Source organism: Salvelinus fontinalis, chromosome 26 (genome assembly GCF_029448725.1).
Source record: "Salvelinus fontinalis isolate EN_2023a chromosome 26, ASM2944872v1, whole genome shotgun sequence".
Classification (NCBI taxonomy): domain Eukaryota; kingdom Metazoa; phylum Chordata; class Actinopteri; order Salmoniformes; family Salmonidae; genus Salvelinus; species Salvelinus fontinalis.
In genome coordinates this window covers 4,204,258-4,223,584 of record NC_074690.1, presented here as the reverse complement: position 1 = coordinate 4,223,584, position 19,327 = coordinate 4,204,258, and the positions used below count along the sequence as shown (strand labels likewise).

General features: G+C 42.1%; 1 protein-coding gene across 1 annotated transcript in view; it reads right to left on the bottom strand.

The window, feature by feature from the left end:
• Window positions 1–18,820, bottom strand: part of LOC129823563 (metallophosphoesterase 1-like) — a 152,951-nt gene extending 134,131 nt beyond the window's left edge. Inside the window, exons 1-4 of the mRNA XM_055882391.1 lie at window positions 18,234–18,820; window positions 17,857–17,965; window positions 17,025–17,128; window positions 6,917–6,997 (exon numbers count right to left, since the gene is read on the bottom strand). Of these exons, the coding sequence (XP_055738366.1) occupies window positions 6,917–6,997; window positions 17,025–17,128; window positions 17,857–17,965; window positions 18,234–18,490 (551 nt within the window). The 5' untranslated portion in view covers window positions 18,491–18,820. The remainder of the gene's footprint in view (window positions 1–6,916; window positions 6,998–17,024; window positions 17,129–17,856; window positions 17,966–18,233) is intronic.
• Window positions 18,821–19,327: the final 507 nt, after the last annotated feature.

The following is a 19,327-nucleotide window of genomic DNA, read 5'->3' as shown; positions in this document are numbered from 1 at the left end:
ACAACACCTCAGGGTTTATACAGTAGAGAGACAGAGACAACACCTCAGGGTTTATACAGTAGAGAGACAGAGACAACACCTCAGGGTTTATACAGTAGAGAGACAACACCTCAGGGTTTATACAGTAGAGAGACAGAGACAACACCTCAGGGTTTATACAGTAGAGAGACAGAGACAACACCTCAGGGTTTATACAGTAGAGAGACAGAGACAACACCTCAGGGTTTATACAGTAGAGAGACAGAGACAACACCTCAGGGTTGATACAGTAGAGAGACAACACCTCAGGGTTTATACAGTAGAGAGACAACACCTCAGGGTTTATACAGTAGAGAGACAACACCTCAGGGTTTATACAGTAGAGAGACAACACCTCAGGGTTTATACAGTAGAGAGACAGAGACAACACCTCAGGGTTTAAACAGTAGAGAGACAGAGACAACACCTCAGGGTTTATACAGTAGAGAGACAGAGACAACACCTCAGGGTTTATACAGTAGAGAGACAACACCTCAGGGTTTAAACAGTAGAGAGACAGAGACAACACCTCAGGGTTTATACAGTAGAGAGACAGAGACAACACCTCAGGGTTTATACAGTAGAGAGACAACACCTCAGGGTTTATACAGTAGAGAGACAGAGACAACACCTCAGGGTTTATACAGTAGAGAGACAGAGACAACACCTCAGGGTTTATACAGTAGAGAGACAACACCTCAGGGTTTATACAGTAGAGAGACAACACCTCAGGGTTTATACAGTAGAGAGACAGAGACAACACCTCAGGGTTTATACAGTAGAGGGACAGAGACAACACCTCAGGGTTTATACAGTAGAGGGACAACACCTCAGGGTTTATACAGTAGAGAGACAACACCTCAGGGTTTATACAGTAGAGAGACAACACCTCAGGGTTTATACAGTAGAGAGACAACACCTCAGGGTTTATACAGTAGAGAGACAGAGACAACACCTCAGGGTTTATACAGTAGAGAGACAACACCTCAGGGTTTATACAGTAGAGAGACAACACCTCAGGGTTTATACAGTAGAGAGACAACACCTCAGGGTTTATACAGTAGAGAGACAACACCTCAGGGTTTATACAGTAGAGAGACAACACCTCAGGGTTTATACAGTAGAGAGACAACACCTCAGGGTTTATACAGTAGAGAGACAGAGACAACACCTCAGGGTTTATACAGTAGAGAGACAGAGACAACACCTCAGGGTTTATACAGTAGAGAGACAACACCTCAGGGTTTATACAGTAGAGAGACAACACCTCAGGGTTTATACAGTATAGAGACAACACCTCAGGGTTTATACAGTAGAGAGACAACACCTCAGGGTTTATACAGTAGAGAGACAACACCTCAGGGTTTATACAGTAGAGAGACAACACCTCAGGGTTTATACAGTAGAGAGACAGAGACAACACCTCAGGGTTTATACAGTAGAGAGACAACACCTCAGGGTTTATACAGTAGAGAGACAGAGACAACACCTCAGGGTTTATACAGTAGAGAGACAACACCTCAGGGTTTATACAGTAGAGAGACAGAGACAACACCTCAGGGTTTATACAGTAGAGAGACAACCCCAGGGTTTATACAGTAGAGAGACAGAGACAACACCTCAGGGTTTATACAGTAGAGAGACAACACCTCAGGGTTTATACAGTAGAGAGACAACACCTCAGGGTTTATACAGTAGAGAGACAGAGACAACACCTCAGGGTTTATACAGTAGAGAGACAACACCTCAGGGTTTATACAGTAGAGAGACAGAGACAACACCTCAGGGTTTATACAGTAGAGAGACAACCCCAGGGTTTATACAGTAGAGAGACAGAGACAACACCTCAGGGTTTATACAGTAGAGAGACAACACCTCAGGGTTTATACAGTAGAGAGACAACACCTCAGGGTTTATACAGTAGAGAGACAACACCTCAGGGTTTATACAGTAGAGAGACAACACCTCAGGGTTTATACAGTAGAGAGACAACACCTCAGGGTTTATACAGTAGAGAGACAACACCTCAGGGTTTATACAGTAGAGAGACAACACCTCAGGGTTTATACAGTAGAGAGACAGAGACAACACCTCAGGGTTTATACAGTAGAGAGACAACACCTCAGGGTTTATACAGTAGAGAGACAGAGACAACACCTCAGGGTTTATACAGTAGAGAGACAGAGACAACACCTCAGGGTTTATACAGTAGAGAGACAACACCTCAGGGTTTATACAGTAGAGAGACAGAGACAACACCTCAGGGTTTATACAGTAGAGAGACAACACCTCAGGGTTTATACAGTAGAGGGACAACACCTCAGGGTTTATACAGTAGAGAGACAACACCTCAGGGTTTATACAGTAGAGAGACAGAGACAACACCTCAGGGTTTATACAGTAGAGAGACAGAGACAACACCTCAGGGTTTATACAGTAGAGAGACAGAGACAACACCTCAGGGTTTATACAGTAGAGAGACAACACCTCAGGGTTTATACAGTAGAGAGACAACACCTCAGGGTTTATACAGTAGAGAGACAACACCTCAGGGTTTATACAGTAGAGAGACAACACCTCAGGGTTTATACAGTAGAGAGACAACACCTCAGGGTTTATACAGTAGAGAGACAGAGACAACACCTCAGGGTTTATACAGTAGAGAGACAACACCTCAGGGTTTATACAGTAGAGAGACAGAGACAACACCTCAGGGTTTATACAGTAGAGAGACAACACCTCAGGGTTTATACAGTAGAGAGACAACACCTCAGGGTTTATACAGTAGAGAGACAACACCTCAGGGTTTATACAGTAGAGAGACAACACCTCAGGGTTTATACAGTAGAGAGACAACACCTTAGGGTTTATACAGTAGAGAGACAACACCTCAGGGTTTATACAGTAGAGAGACAACACCTCAGGGTTTATACAGTAGAGAGACAACACCTCAGGGTTTATACAGTAGAGAGACAACACCTCAGGGTTTATACAGTAGAGAGACAACACCTCAGGGTTTATACAGTAGAGAGACAACACCTCAGGGTTTATACAGTAGAGAGACAGAGACAACACCTCAGGGTTTATACAGTAGAGAGACAACACCTCAGGGTTTATACAGTAGAGAGACAACACCTCAGGGTTTATACAGTAGAGAGACAGAGACAACACCTCAGGGTTTATACAGTAGAGACAACACCTCAGGGTTTATACAGTAGAGACAACACCTCAGGGTTTATACAGTAGAGAGACAACACCTCAGGGTTTATACAGTAGAGACAACACCTCAGGGTTTATACAGTAGAGACAACACCTCAGGGTTTATACAGTAGAGAGACAACACCTCAGGGTTTATACAGTAGAGACAACACCTCAGGGTTTATACAGTAGAGAGACAACACCTCAGGGTTTATACAGTAGAGAGACAACACCTCAGGGTTTATACAGTAGAGAGACAGAGACAACACCTCAGGGTTTATACAGTAGAGAGACAGAGACAACACCTCAGGGTTTATACAGTAGAGAGACAGAGACAACACCTCAGGGTTTATACAGTAGAGAGACAACACCTCAGGGTTTATACAGTAGAGAGACAACACCTCAGGGTTTATACAGTAGAGAGACAGAGACAACACCTCAGGGTTTATACAGTAGAGAGACAACACCTCAGGGTTTATACAGTAGAGAGACAACACCTCAGGGTTTATACAGTAGAGAGACAGAGACAACACCTCAGGGTTTATACAGTAGAGAGACAACACCTCAGGGTTTATACAGTAGAGAGACAGAGACAACACCTCAGGGTTTATACAGTAGAGAGACAGAGACAACACCTCAGGGTTTATACAGTAGAGAGACAACACCTCAGGGTTTATACAGTAGAGAGACAACACCTCAGGGTTTATACAGTAGAGAGACAACACCTCAGGGTTTATACAGTAGAGAGACAACACCTCAGGGTTTATACAGTAGAGAGACAGAGACAACACCTCAGGGTTTATACAGTAGAGAGACAGAGACAACACCTCAGGGTTTATACAGTAGAGAGACAGAGACAACACCTCAGGGTTTATACAGTAGAGAGACAACACCTCAGGGTTTATACAGTAGAGAGACAGAGACAACACCTCAGGGTTTATACAGTAGAGAGACAGAGACAACACCTCAGGGTTTATACAGTAGAGAGACAGAGACAACACCTCAGGGTTTATACAGTAGAGAGACAACACCTCAGGGTTTATACAGTAGAGAGACAGAGACAACACCTCAGGGTTTATACAGTAGAGAGACAGAGACAACACCTCAGGGTTTATACAGTAGAGAGACAGAGACAACACCTCAGGGTTTATACAGTAGAGAGACAGAGACAACACCTCAGGGTTGATACAGTAGAGAGACAACACCTCAGGGTTTATACAGTAGAGAGACAACACCTCAGGGTTTATACAGTAGAGAGACAACACCTCAGGGTTTATACAGTAGAGAGACAACACCTCAGGGTTTATACAGTAGAGAGACAGAGACAACACCTCAGGGTTTAAACAGTAGAGAGACAGAGACAACACCTCAGGGTTTATACAGTAGAGAGACAGAGACAACACCTCAGGGTTTATACAGTAGAGAGACAACACCTCAGGGTTTAAACAGTAGAGAGACAGAGACAACACCTCAGGGTTTATACAGTAGAGAGACAGAGACAACACCTCAGGGTTTATACAGTAGAGAGACAACACCTCAGGGTTTATACAGTAGAGAGACAGAGACAACACCTCAGGGTTTATACAGTAGAGAGACAGAGACAACACCTCAGGGTTTATACAGTAGAGAGACAACACCTCAGGGTTTATACAGTAGAGAGACAACACCTCAGGGTTTATACAGTAGAGAGACAGAGACAACACCTCAGGGTTTATACAGTAGAGGGACAGAGACAACACCTCAGGGTTTATACAGTAGAGGGACAACACCTCAGGGTTTATACAGTAGAGAGACAACACCTCAGGGTTTATACAGTAGAGAGACAACACCTCAGGGTTTATACAGTAGAGAGACAACACCTCAGGGTTTATACAGTAGAGAGACAGAGACAACACCTCAGGGTTTATACAGTAGAGAGACAACACCTCAGGGTTTATACAGTAGAGAGACAACACCTCAGGGTTTATACAGTAGAGAGACAACACCTCAGGGTTTATACAGTAGAGAGACAACACCTCAGGGTTTATACAGTAGAGAGACAACACCTCAGGGTTTATACAGTAGAGAGACAACACCTCAGGGTTTATACAGTAGAGAGACAACACCTCAGGGTTTATACAGTAGAGAGACAGAGACAACACCTCAGGGTTTATACAGTAGAGAGACAACACCTCAGGGTTTATACAGTAGAGAGACAGAGACAACACCTCAGGGTTTATACAGTAGAGAGACAGAGACAACACCTCAGGGTTTATACAGTAGAGAGACAACACCTCAGGGTTTATACAGTAGAGAGACAGAGACAACACCTCAGGGTTTATACAGTAGAGAGACAGAGACAACACCTCAGGGTTTATACAGTAGAGAGACAACACCTCAGGGTTTATATAGTAGAGAGACAACACCTCAGGGTTTATACAGTAGAGAGACAACACCTCAGGGTTTATACAGTAGAGAGACAACACCTCAGGGTTTATATAGTAGAGAGACAACACCTCAGGGTTTATACAGTAGAGAGACAGAGACAACACCTCAGGGTTTATACAGTAGAGAGACAACACCTCAGGGTTTATACAGTAGAGAGACAGAGACAACACCTCAGGGTTTATACAGTAGAGAGACAGAGACAACACCTCAGGGTTTATACAGTAGAGAGACAGAGACAACACCTCAGGGTTTATACAGTAGAGAGACAACACCTCAGGGTTTATACAGTAGAGAGACAGAGACAACACCTCAGGGTTTATACAGTAGAGAGACAACACCTCAGGGTTTATACAGTAGAGAGACAGAGACAACACCTCAGGGTTTATACAGTAGAGAGACAACACCTCAGGGTTTATACAGTAGAGAGACAACACCTCAGGGTTTAAACAGTAGAGAGACAGAGACAACACCTCAGGGTTTATACAGTAGAGAGACAGAGACAACACCTCAGGGTTTATACAGTAGAGAGACAGAGACAACACCTCAGGGTTTATACAGTAGAGAGACAACACCTCAGTGTTTATACAGTAGAGAGACAACACCTCAGGGTTTATACAGTAGAGAGACAGAGACAACACCTCAGGGTTTATACAGTAGAGAGACAACACCTCAGGGTTTATACAGTAGAGAGACAGACACAACACCTCAGGGTTTATACAGTAGAGAGACAGAGACAACACCTCAGGGTTTATACAGTAGAGAGACAACACCTCAGGGTTTATACAGTAGAGAGACAACACCTCGGGGTTTATACAGTAGAGAGACAACACCTCGGGGTTTATACAGTAGAGAGACAACACCTCAGGGTTTATACAGTAGAGAGACAGAGACAACACCTCAGGGTTTATACAGTAGAGAGACAACACCTCAGGGTTTATACAGTAGAGAGACAACACCTCAGGGTTTATACAGTAGAGAGACAGAGACAACACCTCAGGGTTTATACAGTAGAGAGACAACACCTCAGGGTTTATACAGTAGAGAGACAGAGACAACACCTCAGGGTTTATACAGTAGAGAGACAACACCTCAGGGTTTATACAGTAGAGAGACAACACCTCAGGGTTTATACAGTAGAGAGACAACACCTCAGGGTTTATACAGTAGAGAGACAACACCTCAGGGTTTATACAGTAGAGAGACAGAGACAACACCTCAGGGTTTATACAGTAGAGAGACAACACCTCAGGGTTTATACAGTAGAGAGACTTACTTTACTCCTTTCTTGGTGACCATTCTGGTGGAGGTGGTGTTGAAGGCCTTCTCAAAGCGCTGTAACTTGAACCAGTCCATTCTTCAGGAGGAGGAGGAGATGGCACCAAGCCAGAGGTTAGAGGGAAGTCCAGACAAGCCGTTTCCCATCATTATTCTGTGAGACTTTTCATTGGCTTCTTTTGAAGGTTAAACTATTTTCATACAATACATCATGTATCAACAATGTTCAAGAACAGAGGCGATTGCACAGTACTAGACCTATACTGCACAGTACTAGACCTATACTGCACAGTACTAGACCTATACTGCACAGTACTAGACCTATACTGCACAGTACTAGTCCTATACTGCACAGTACTAGTCCTATACTGCACAGTACTAGTCCTATACTGCACAGTACTAGTCCTATACTGCCCAGTACTAGTCCTATACTGCCCAGTACTAGACCTATACTGCACAGTACTAGTCCTATACTGCACAGTACTAGTCCTATACTGCACAGTACTAGTACTATACTTCACAGTACTAGTCCTATACCGCCCAGTACTAGTCATATACTGCCCATTACTAGTCAAATACTGCACAGTCCTAGTCCTATACCGCCCAGTACTAGTCAAATACTGCCCAGTAAGTACTAGTCCTATACTGCACAGTACTAGTCCTATACCGCCCAGTACTAGTCATATACTGCACAGTACTAGTCATATACTGCCCAGTACTAGTCATATACTGCCAAGTACTAGGCCTATACTGCACTGTACTAGTCCTATACTGTACAGCACTAGTCCTATACTGTACAGTACTAGTACTATACTCTACAGTACTAGTCATGTACTCTACAGTACTAGTCCTGTACTCTACAGTACTAGGCCTATACTGTACAGTACTAGGCCTATGCTGCACAGTACTAGTCCTACACTCTACAGTACTAGTCCTATACTGCACAGTCCTAGTCCTATACCGCCCAGTACTAGTCAAATACTGCCCAGTAAGTACTAGTCCTATACTGCACAGTACTAGTCCTATACCGCCCAGTACTAGTCATATACTGCACAGTACTAGTCATATACTGCCCAGTACTAGTCATATACTGCCCAGTACTAGGCCTATACTGCACTGTACTAGTCCTATACTGTACAGCACTAGTCCTATACTGTACAGTACTAGTACTATACTCTACAGTACTAGTCCTGTACTCTACAGTACTAGGCCTATACTGTACAGTACTAGGCCTATACTGCACGGTACTAGTCCTATACTCTACAGTACTTGCCTATACTGTACAATACTAGGCATATACTGTACAGTACTAGTCCTATACTGCACAGTACTAGACCTATACTGTACAATACTAGTCTAATACTGTACAGTACTAGTCATATACTGTACAGTACTAGTCCTATACTCTACAGTACTAGTCCTATACTCTACAGTACTTGTCCTATACTCTATAGTACTAGTCCTATACTGCACAGTACTAGTCCTATACTGCACAGCACTAATCCTATACTGTACAGTACTAGTCCGATACTCTACAGTACTAGTCCTATACTGCACAGTACTAGTCCTTTACTGCACAGTACTAGTCCTATACTCTACAGTACTAGGCCTATACTGCACAGTACTAGTCAAATACTGCAAAGTACTAGTCCTATACTCTACAGTACTAGTACTATACTATACAGTACTAGTCTAATACTGTACAGTACTAGTCCTATACTACACAGTACAAGTCATATACTGTACAGTACTAGTCCTATACTGTACAGTACTAGTCCTATACTCTACAGTACTAGTCCTATACTGTACAGTACTAGTCCTATACTGTACAGTACTAGTCCTATACTGCACAGTACTAGTCCTATACTCTACAGTACTAGTCCTATACTCTGCAGTACTAGTCCTATACTCTACAGTACTAGTCCTATACTGTACAGTACTAGTCCTATACTGCACAGTACTAGTCCTATACTCTACAGTACTAGTCCTATACTGTACAGTACTAGTCCTATACTGCACAGTACTAGTCCTATACTCTACAGTACTAGTCCTATACTCTGCAGTGCTAGTCCTATACTCTACAGTACTAGTCCTATACTCTGCAGTACTAGTCCTATACTGTACAGTACTAGTCCTATACTTTACATTACTAGTCCTATACTGCACAGTACTAGTCCTATACTCTACAGTACTAGTCCTATACTCTACAGTACTAGTCATATACTGTACAGTACTAGTCATATACTGTACAGTACTAGTCCTATACTCTACAGTACTAGTCCCATACTCTGCAGTACTAGTCCTATACTCTACAGTACTAGTCCTATACTGTACAGTACTAGTCCTATACTGCACAGTACTAGTCCTATACTCTACAGTACTAGTCCTATACTGTACAGTACTAGTCCTATACTGCACAGTACTAGTCCTATACTCTGCAGTGCTAGTCCTATACTCTACAGTACTAGTCCTATACTCTGCAGTGCTAGTCCTATACTGTACAGTACTAGTCCTATACTGCACAGTACTAGTCCTATACTCTACAGTTCTTGTCCTATACTGTACAGTACGAGTCCTATACTCAACAGTACTAGTACTATACTATACAGTACTAGTCCTATGCTCTACAGTACTAGTCCTATACTGTGCAGTACTAGTCATATACTGTAAAGTACTAGTCCTATACTCTACAGTACTGGTATTATACTCTACAGTACTGGCCCTTTACTCTACAGTACTAGTCCTATACTGCCCAGTACTAGTCATATACTGCACAGTACTAGTCCTATATTGTACAGTACTAGTCCTATACTCTACAGTACTAGTCATATACTGTACAGTACTAGTCTATACTCCACAGTACTAGTCCTATACTGTACAGCACTAGTCCTATACTGCACAGTACTAGTCCTATACCGCCCAGTACTAGTCCTATACTGCCCAGTACTAGTCCTATACTGCACAGTACTAGTCCTATACCGCCCAGTACTAGTCATAATCTGCCCATTACTAGTCATATACTGCACAGTACTAGTCCTATACCGCCCAGTACTAGTCAAATACTGCCCAGTACTATTCCTATACTGCACAGTACTAGTCCTATACCGCCCAGTACAAGTCCTATACTGCACAGTACTAGTCCTCTACCGCCCAGTACTAGTCATATACCGCCCAGTACTAGTCAAATACTGCCCAGTACTAGTCCTATACTGCACAGTACCAGTCCTATACCGCCCAGTACTAGTCCTATACTGCCCAGTACTAGTCCTATACTGTACAGTACTAGTCCTTTACTGTACAGTACTAGTCCTATACTGTACAGTACTAGTGATATACTCTACAGTACTAGTGATATACTCTACCGTACTACTCCTATACTGTACAGTACTAGTCCTATACTGCACAGTACTAGTCCTATACTACACAGTACTAGTCCTATACTGCCCAGTACTAGTCCTATACTGCACAGTACTAGTCCTATACTCTACCGTACTAGTCCTATACTGCACAGTACTAGTCCTATACTACACAGTACTAGTCCTATACTACACAGTACTAGTCCTATACTACACAGTACTAGTCCTATACTGCCCAGTACTAGTCCTATACTGCCCAGTACTAGTCCTATACTGTACAGTACTAGTCCTATACTGCCCAGTACTAGTCCTATACTGCACAGTACTAGTCCTATACTGCACAGTACTAGTCCTATACTCTACAGTACTAGTCCTATACTGTACAGTACTAGTCCTATACTACACAGTAATAGTCCTATACTCTACAGTACTAGTCCTATACTCTACAGTACTAGTCCTATACTGCACAGTACTAGTCCTATACTGCACAGCACTAATCCTATACTGTACAGTACTAGTCCTATGCTCTACAGTACTAGTCCTATACTCTACAGTACTAGTCCTATACTCTACAGTACTAGTCCTATACTGTACAGTACTAGTCCTATACTACACAGTACTAGTCCTATACTCTACAGTACTAGTCCTATACTCTACAGTACTAGTCCTATACTGCACAGTACTAGTCCTATACTGCACAGTACTAGTCCTATACTGCACAGTACTAGTCCTATACTCTACAGTACTAGTCCTATACTGTACAGTACTAGTCCTATACTACACAGTACTAGTCCTATACTCTACAGTACTAGTCCTATGATCTACAGTACTAGTCCTATACTGCACAGTACTAGTCCTATACTGCACAGCACTAATCCTATACTGTACAGTACTAGTCCTATACTCTATAGTACTTGTCCTATACTCTACAGTACTAGTCCTATACTGTACAGTACTAGTCCTATACTACACAGTACTAGTCCTATACTCTACAGTACTAGTCCTATAATCTACAGTACTAGTCCTATACTGCACAGTACTAGTCCTATACTGCACAGCACTAATCCTATACTGTACAGTACTAGTCCTATACTCCACAGTACTAGTCCTATACTGCACAGTACTAGTCAAATACTGCAAAGTACTAGTCCTATACTCGACAGTACTAGTACTATACTTCACAGTACTAGTCCTATACCGCCCAGTACTAGTCAAATACTGCCAAGTACTAGGCCTATACTGCACAGTACTAGTCCTATACTGTACAGCACTAGTCCTATACTGCACAGTACTAGTCCTATACTGCACAGTACTAGTCCTATACTGTACAGCACTAGTCCTATACTGCACAGTACTAGTCCTATACTGTACAGCACTAGTCCTATACTGCACATTACTAGTCCTATACTGCACAGTACTAGTCCTATACTGTACAGCACTAGTCCTATACTGCACAGTACTAGTCCTATACTCTACAGTACTAGTCCTATACTGTACAGTACTAGTACTATACTCTACAGTACTAGTCTGTACTCTACAGTACTAGGCCTATACTGTACAGTACTAGGCCTATACTGCACAGTACTAGTCCTACACTCTACAGTACTAGTCCTATACTCTACAGTACTAGTCTGTACTCTACAGTACTAGGCCTATACTGTACAGTACTAGGCCTATACTGCACAGTACTAGTCCTACACTCTACAGTACTAGTCCTATACTGCACAGTACTAGTCCTATACCGCCCAGTACTAGTCCTATACTGCACAGTACTAGTCCTCTACCGCCCAGTACTAGTCATATACCGCCCAGTACTAGTCAAATACTGCCCAGTACTAGTCCTATACTGCACAGTACTAGTCCTATACCGCCCAGTACTAGTCCTATACTGCCCAGTACTAGTCCTATACTGTACAGTACTAGTCCTTTACTGTACAGTACTAGTCCTATACTGTACAGTACTAGTGATATACTCTACAGTACTAGTGATATACTCTACCGTACTAGTCCTATACTGTACAGTACTAGTCCTATACTGCACAGTACTAGTCCTATACTACACAGTACTAGTCCTATACTGCCCAGTACTAGTCCTATACTGCACAGTACTAGTCCTATACTCTACCGTACTAGTCCTATACTGCACAGTACTAGTCCTATACTACACAGTACTAGTCCTATACTACACAGTACTAGTCCTATACTGCCCAGTACTAGTCCTATACTGCCCAGTACTAGTCCTATACTGTACAGTACTAGTCCTATACTGCCCAGTACTAGTCCTATACTGCACAGTACTATTCCTATACTGCACAGTACTAGTCCTATACTCTACAGTACTAGTCCTATACTGTACAGTACTAGTCCTATACTACACAGTACTAGTCCTATACTCTACAGTACTAGTCCTATACTCTACAGTACTAGTCCTATACTGCACAGTACTAGTCCTATACTGCACAGCACTCATCCTATACTGTACAGCACTAGTCCTATACTCTACAGTACTAGTCCTATATTCTACAGTACTAGTCCTATACTGTACAGTACTAGTCCTATACTACACAGTACTAGTCCTATACTGCACAGTACTAGTCCTATACTGCCCAGTACTAGTCCTATACTGCACAGTACTAGTCCTATACTGCACAGTACTAGTCCTATACTCTACAGTACTAGTCCTATACTCTACAGTACTAGTCCTATACTCTACAGTACTAGTCCTATACTGCACAGTACTAGTCCTATACTGCACAGCACTAATCCTATACTGTACAGTACTAGTCCTATACTCTACAGTACTAGTCCTATACTGTACAGTACTAGTCCTATACTACACAGTACTAGTCCTATACTCTACAGTACTAGTCCTATACTCTACAGTACTAGTCCTATACTCTACAGTACTAGTCCTATACTGCACAGTACTAGTCCTATACTGCACAGCAGTAATCCTATACTGCACAGTACTAGTTCTATACTCTACAGTACTAGTCCTATACTGCACAGTACTGGTCAAATACTGCAAAGTACTAGTCCTATACTTCACAGTACTAGTCCTATACCGCCCAGTACTTGTCAAATACTGCCCAGTACTAGGCCTATACTGCACAGTACTAGTCCTATACTGTACAGCACTAGTCCTATACTGCACAGTACTAGTCCTATACTGTACAGTACTAGTCCTATACTGTACAGTACTAGTACTATACTCTACAGTACTAGTCTGTACTCTACAGTACTAGGCATATACTGTACAGTACTAGGCCTATACTGCACAGTACTAGTCCTACACTCTACAGTACTAGTCCTATACTCTACAGTACTAGTCCTATACTGTACAGTACTAGTCCTATACTGCACGGTACTAGTCCTATACTCTACAGTACTTGCCTATACTCTACAGTACTAGGCATATACTGTACAGTACTAGTCCTATACTGCACAGACCTAGACCTATACTGTACAATACTAGTCTAATACTGTACAGTACTAGTCATATACTGTACAGTACTAGTCCTATACTCTACAGTACTAGTCCTATACTCTACAGTACTAGTCCTATACTCTACAGTACTAGTCCTATACTGCACAGTACAATTCCTATACTGCACAGCACTAATCCTATACTGTACAGTACTAGTCCTATACTCTACAGTACTAGTCCTTTACTGCACAGTACTAGTCCTATACTCTACAGTACTAGGCCTATACTGCACAGTACTAGTCAAATACTGCAAAGTACTAGTCCTATACTCTACAGTACTAGTACTATACTATACAGTACTAGTCCTATGCTCTACAGTACTGTACTATACTATACAGTACTAGTCCTATACTGCACAGTACTAGTCCTTTACTGCATAGTACTAGTCCTATACTGTACAGTACTAGTTCTATACTGTACAGTAATAGTCCTATACTCTACAGCACTAGTCCTATACTGCACAGTACTAGTCCTATACTGTACAGTACTAGTCCTATACTGTACAGTACTAGTACTATACTCTACAGTACTAGTCTGTACTCTACAGTACTAGGCATATACTGTACAGTACTAGGCCTATACTGCACAGTACTAGTCCTACACTCTACAGTACTAGTCCTATACTCTACAGTACTAGTCCTATACTGTACAGTACTAGTCCTATACTGCACGGTACTAGTCCTATACTCTACAGTACTTGCCTATACTCTACAGTACTAGGCATATACTGTACAGTACTAGTCCTATACTGCACAGACCTAGACCTATACTGTACAATACTAGTCTAATACTGTACAGTACTAGTCATATACTGTACAGTACTAGTCCTATACTCTACAGTACTAGTCCTATACTCTACAGTACTAGTCCTATACTCTACAGTACTAGTCCTATACTGCACAGTACAATTCCTATACTGCACAGCACTAATCCTATACTGTACAGTACTAGTCCTATACTCTACAGTACTAGTCCTTTACTGCACAGTACTAGTCCTATACTCTACAGTACTAGGCCTATACTGCACAGTACTAGTCAAATACTGCAAAGTACTAGTCCTATACTCTACAGTACTAGTACTATACTATACAGTACTAGTCCTATGCTCTACAGTACTAGTCCTATACTGTGCAGTACTAGTCATATACTGTACAGTACTAGTCCTATACTCTACAGTACTAGTACTATACTATACAGTACTAGTCCTATGCTCTACAGTACTGTACTATACTATACAGTACTAGTCCTATACTGCACAGTACTAGTCCTTTACTGCATAGTACTAGTCCTATACTGTACAGTACTAGTTCTATACTGTACAGTAATAGTCCTATACTCTACAGTACTAGGCCTATACTGCACAGTACTAGTCCTATACTGCACGGTACTAGTCCTATACTCTACAGTACTAGGCATATACTGTACAGTACTAGTCCTATACTGCACAATACTAGTCTAATACTGTACAGTACTAGTCTAATACTGTACAGTACTAGTCCTATACTGCACGGTACTAGTCCTATACTCTACAATGCTAGTCCTATACTCTACAGTACTAGACCTATACTCTACAGTACTAGTCCTATACTGTGCAGTACTAGTCATATACTGTACAGTACTATTCCTATACTCTACAGTACTAGTACTATACTCTACAGTACTGGTCCTTTACTCTACAGTACTAGGCCTATACTGTACAGTACTAGGCCTATACTGCACAGTACTAGTCCTATACTGCACAGTACTAGTCCTATACTGTACAGTACTAGTACTATACTCTACAGTACTAGTCCTGTACTCTACAGTACTAGGCCTATACTGTACAGTACTAGGCCTATACTGCACAGTACTAGTCCTACACTCTACAGTACTAGTCCTATACTCTACAGTACTAGTCATATACTGTACAGTACTAGTCCTATACTCTACAGTACTAGTCCTATACTGCACAGTACTAGTCCTATACTCTACAGTACTAGACCTATACTGCACAGTACTAGTTCTATACTGTACAGTACTAGTCCTATACTCTACAGTACTAGTCCTATACTGTACAGTACTAGTCCTATACTGCACAGTACTAGACCTATACTGCACAGTTCTAGACCTATACTGCACAGTACTTGTCCTATACCGCCCAGTACTAGTCAAATACTGCCCAGTACTAGTCATATACTGCACAGTACTAGTCCTATGCCGCCCAGTACTAGTCATATACCGCCCAGTACTAGTTACTAGTCATATACTGCACAGTACTAGTCCTATACTGTACAGTACTAGTCCTATACTCTACATGTTGAATCGTTTCACTATTCCACAGTATGCTTTGGTCATTCTGCAATCTGTAAATTACTGTAGAAGGTAAAAACATACAATTTGAATAGGCCTCATTGACTTAACAACATTCATAAGCCAGGTTTAGAGAATGGACCTGGGATACAGTGTATGGTATGTAGAGTCTGCAGTATACGGTATGTACAGTATAGAGTCTGCAGTATACGATATGTACAGTATAGAGTCTGCAGTATACGGTATGTACAGTATAGCGTCTGCAGTATACGGTATGTACAGTATAGAGTCTGCAGTATACGGTATGTACAGTATAGCATCTGCAGTATACGGTATGTACAGTATAGAGTCTGCAGTATACGGTATGTACAGTATAGAGTCTGCAGTATACGATATGTACAGTATAGAGTCTGCAGTATACGGTATGTACAGTATAGCGTCTGCAGTATACGGTATGTACAGTATAGAGTCTGCAGTATACGGTATGTACAGTATAGAGTCTGCAGTATACGGTATGTACAGTATAGAGTCTGCAGTATACGGTTTGTACAGTATATAGTCTGCAGTATACGGTATGTACAGTATGGAGTCTGCAGTAAACCGTATGTACAGTATAGCGTCTGCAGTATACGGTATGTACAGTATATAGTCTGCAGTATAAGGTATGTACAGTATATAGTTTGCAGTATACGGTATGTACAGTATAGATTCTGCAGTATATGATATGTACAGTATATAGTCTGCAGTATACGGCATATACAGTATAGTCTACAGTATACAGTATGTACAGTAGAGTCTGCAGTATACGGTATGTACAGTATAGATTCTGCAGTATACGGTATGTACAGTATATAGTCTGCAGTATACGGTATGTACAGTATAGTCTGCAGTATACTGTATGTACATTATAGTCTGCAGTATACGGTATGTACAGTATAGAGTCTACAGCTCCATGCTGATGGATGTTAACCTACTCGTAGTGGAAGCCGATGTCGTGGTTTCCAACCAGAACTACCAGTTCTGTGTCTCTGGGGTGTCTGAACATCTTCTGGAAACGACAGACATCATCCTCCCAGTTCTGTGGAGGGAATAAGAGCAAGTGGACTATTACATAGGAAGAGGAATAAATACAGTCAGTAAATAGGACTATTACATAGACCTGTAGGGGACAAGAGGAATAAATACAGTCGTCTATAGGACTATTACATAGACCTGTAGGGGACAAGAGGAATAAATACAGTCAGTAAATAGGACTATTACATAGACTTGTAGGGAACAGGAGGAATAAATACAGCCTATAGGACTATTACATAGACCTGTAGGGGACAAGAGGAATAAATACAGTCAGTAAATAGGACTATTACATAGACCTGTAGGGAACAGGAGGAATAAATACAGTCAGTAAATAGGACTATTATATAGACCTGTAGGGAACAAGAGGAATAAATACAGTCACTCTATAGGACTATTATATAGACCTGTAGGGAACAAGAGGAATAAATACAGTCACTCTATAGGACTATTATATAGACCTGTAGGGAACAAGAGGAATAAATACAGTCACTCTATAGGACTATTATATAGACCTGTAGGGAACAAGAGGAATAAATACAGTCAGTAAATAGGACTATTATTACCTGTTCAGTGTTTGCCTACTGTTGCTAGAATAACATCGACTCCGCATCAACAGGTGTGATCCTCTTTGCATAATGGCGAAGACTAAGTTACAGGTTCGAATCTCAATTGGACAACGCCAAAAATTCGCTGCAGTGTACCCTGTATTAACGGGCTTTTATGGGCACATACCTTTGGAGAGCTCCACTTCCCCTCATCGAACACGTCTCCCAGAATAAAAACGACCTCGGGTCGGAGCAGTGCCAGGGCGGTCTGGAAAGCCCGTTCCATCTGCCATTCTCTGGGTGGCACAGAGACAGACCGACACACTGTCAGCTCAGTGCACCATGCATTAGCCGCTCTGTTGTGGTGGTTGACGACTCATCTCCTTGGAGACAGCGTGGATATTGGCTGATAAGAAGAGTCGGGGACGAAAGAACCACTGTACACGCGTCACATGCATTCCCTTGCATAACAGAAACTCGCTCACAAAGTATATGCAAAACATACAATTATTTATTTTCACAATAAAATGCATAGTTAGATCTATTTATCAGGATCACCATTACCTTCGCAGTTTGTCGAACCAGTGCCCTCCGACAGCGCCGAGGAGGTGCGTGTCTGAAAGCACCATAGCGCGGAGAACCTCCGCATTTGGCTTCCCGTCTGCGCTCTTGTCAGCCGCCGGCGCACCATGGTCGATTCCCGGCCAACCACACTGTAATATCGCGGCGTAATAAATCAGATACTCACAGAATATGAACACGCTGCAAACCGCTCCGAACAGGACAATAACGGCGCTGCATACGACGCTCAAGCCCGGCATTATATCTCTATTGTTGTGGTTTCAGATGGCCTGCAATAGTGGCGCGCTGGTGGAGCGGCGGCGTTTCACCAGGCATCGTCTCTTTTCTTCTTCTTCTTCTTCTTTTCAAACCTAAATATCAACAATGTCTTCGTGACGTTCTCATCGCATGGTGTACAATGTTGTTTTTTTTAAATTCAAAGATCTGAACGGCGACCGATGACTGCTTGCTCAGGGAGATAAGGTTGAGTGGACTGTTGACAGCTGAGCTGCAAGACGCTGTTTTGTAATGGGTCCCCATTCACGCGTTCGCAGTTGGATGAAGGGTGGAGGAGGAGAGGGGAGGAGAGGAGGAGATGGGAGGGGGGGGGTAGATGTAGTTGATTCTGTTGTCCTTGACCCATGGAATAGTCACGAGGCTCATTCAATCATATAATTTCATATGTAATTTGTAATTCCTGACAATGAGGGTCTCTAAAGAGGGTCTTTATTGATTGGAGATTCCTCTAGATTTACTGAAATAGGTGTTGTTGAATACTTCCTGTAAAAGACAGACAGCAAAGACAGTGAATTATATAGCTATGATTATAACAACATTCTTGTCACGTTGGGGGTTAAAATCATATAATACAGCCTTAATTTACAGCACAATGTCATTACATAATAACGATTCCTAATTATAATATAGCCTCGAAATACCATTCAGAACTGGGCTCTGAGATTAGCTAGCTAGCCAATCGATGAAGAGCTCAGGATCACAAGGAACTAGATTATTCCTAACAATTTCTTAAGAGGACCAATGAACAGCTTTAAAGGCACAGTAACCTGCTTCACCAATTTCTTATGTCGCTGAACAAA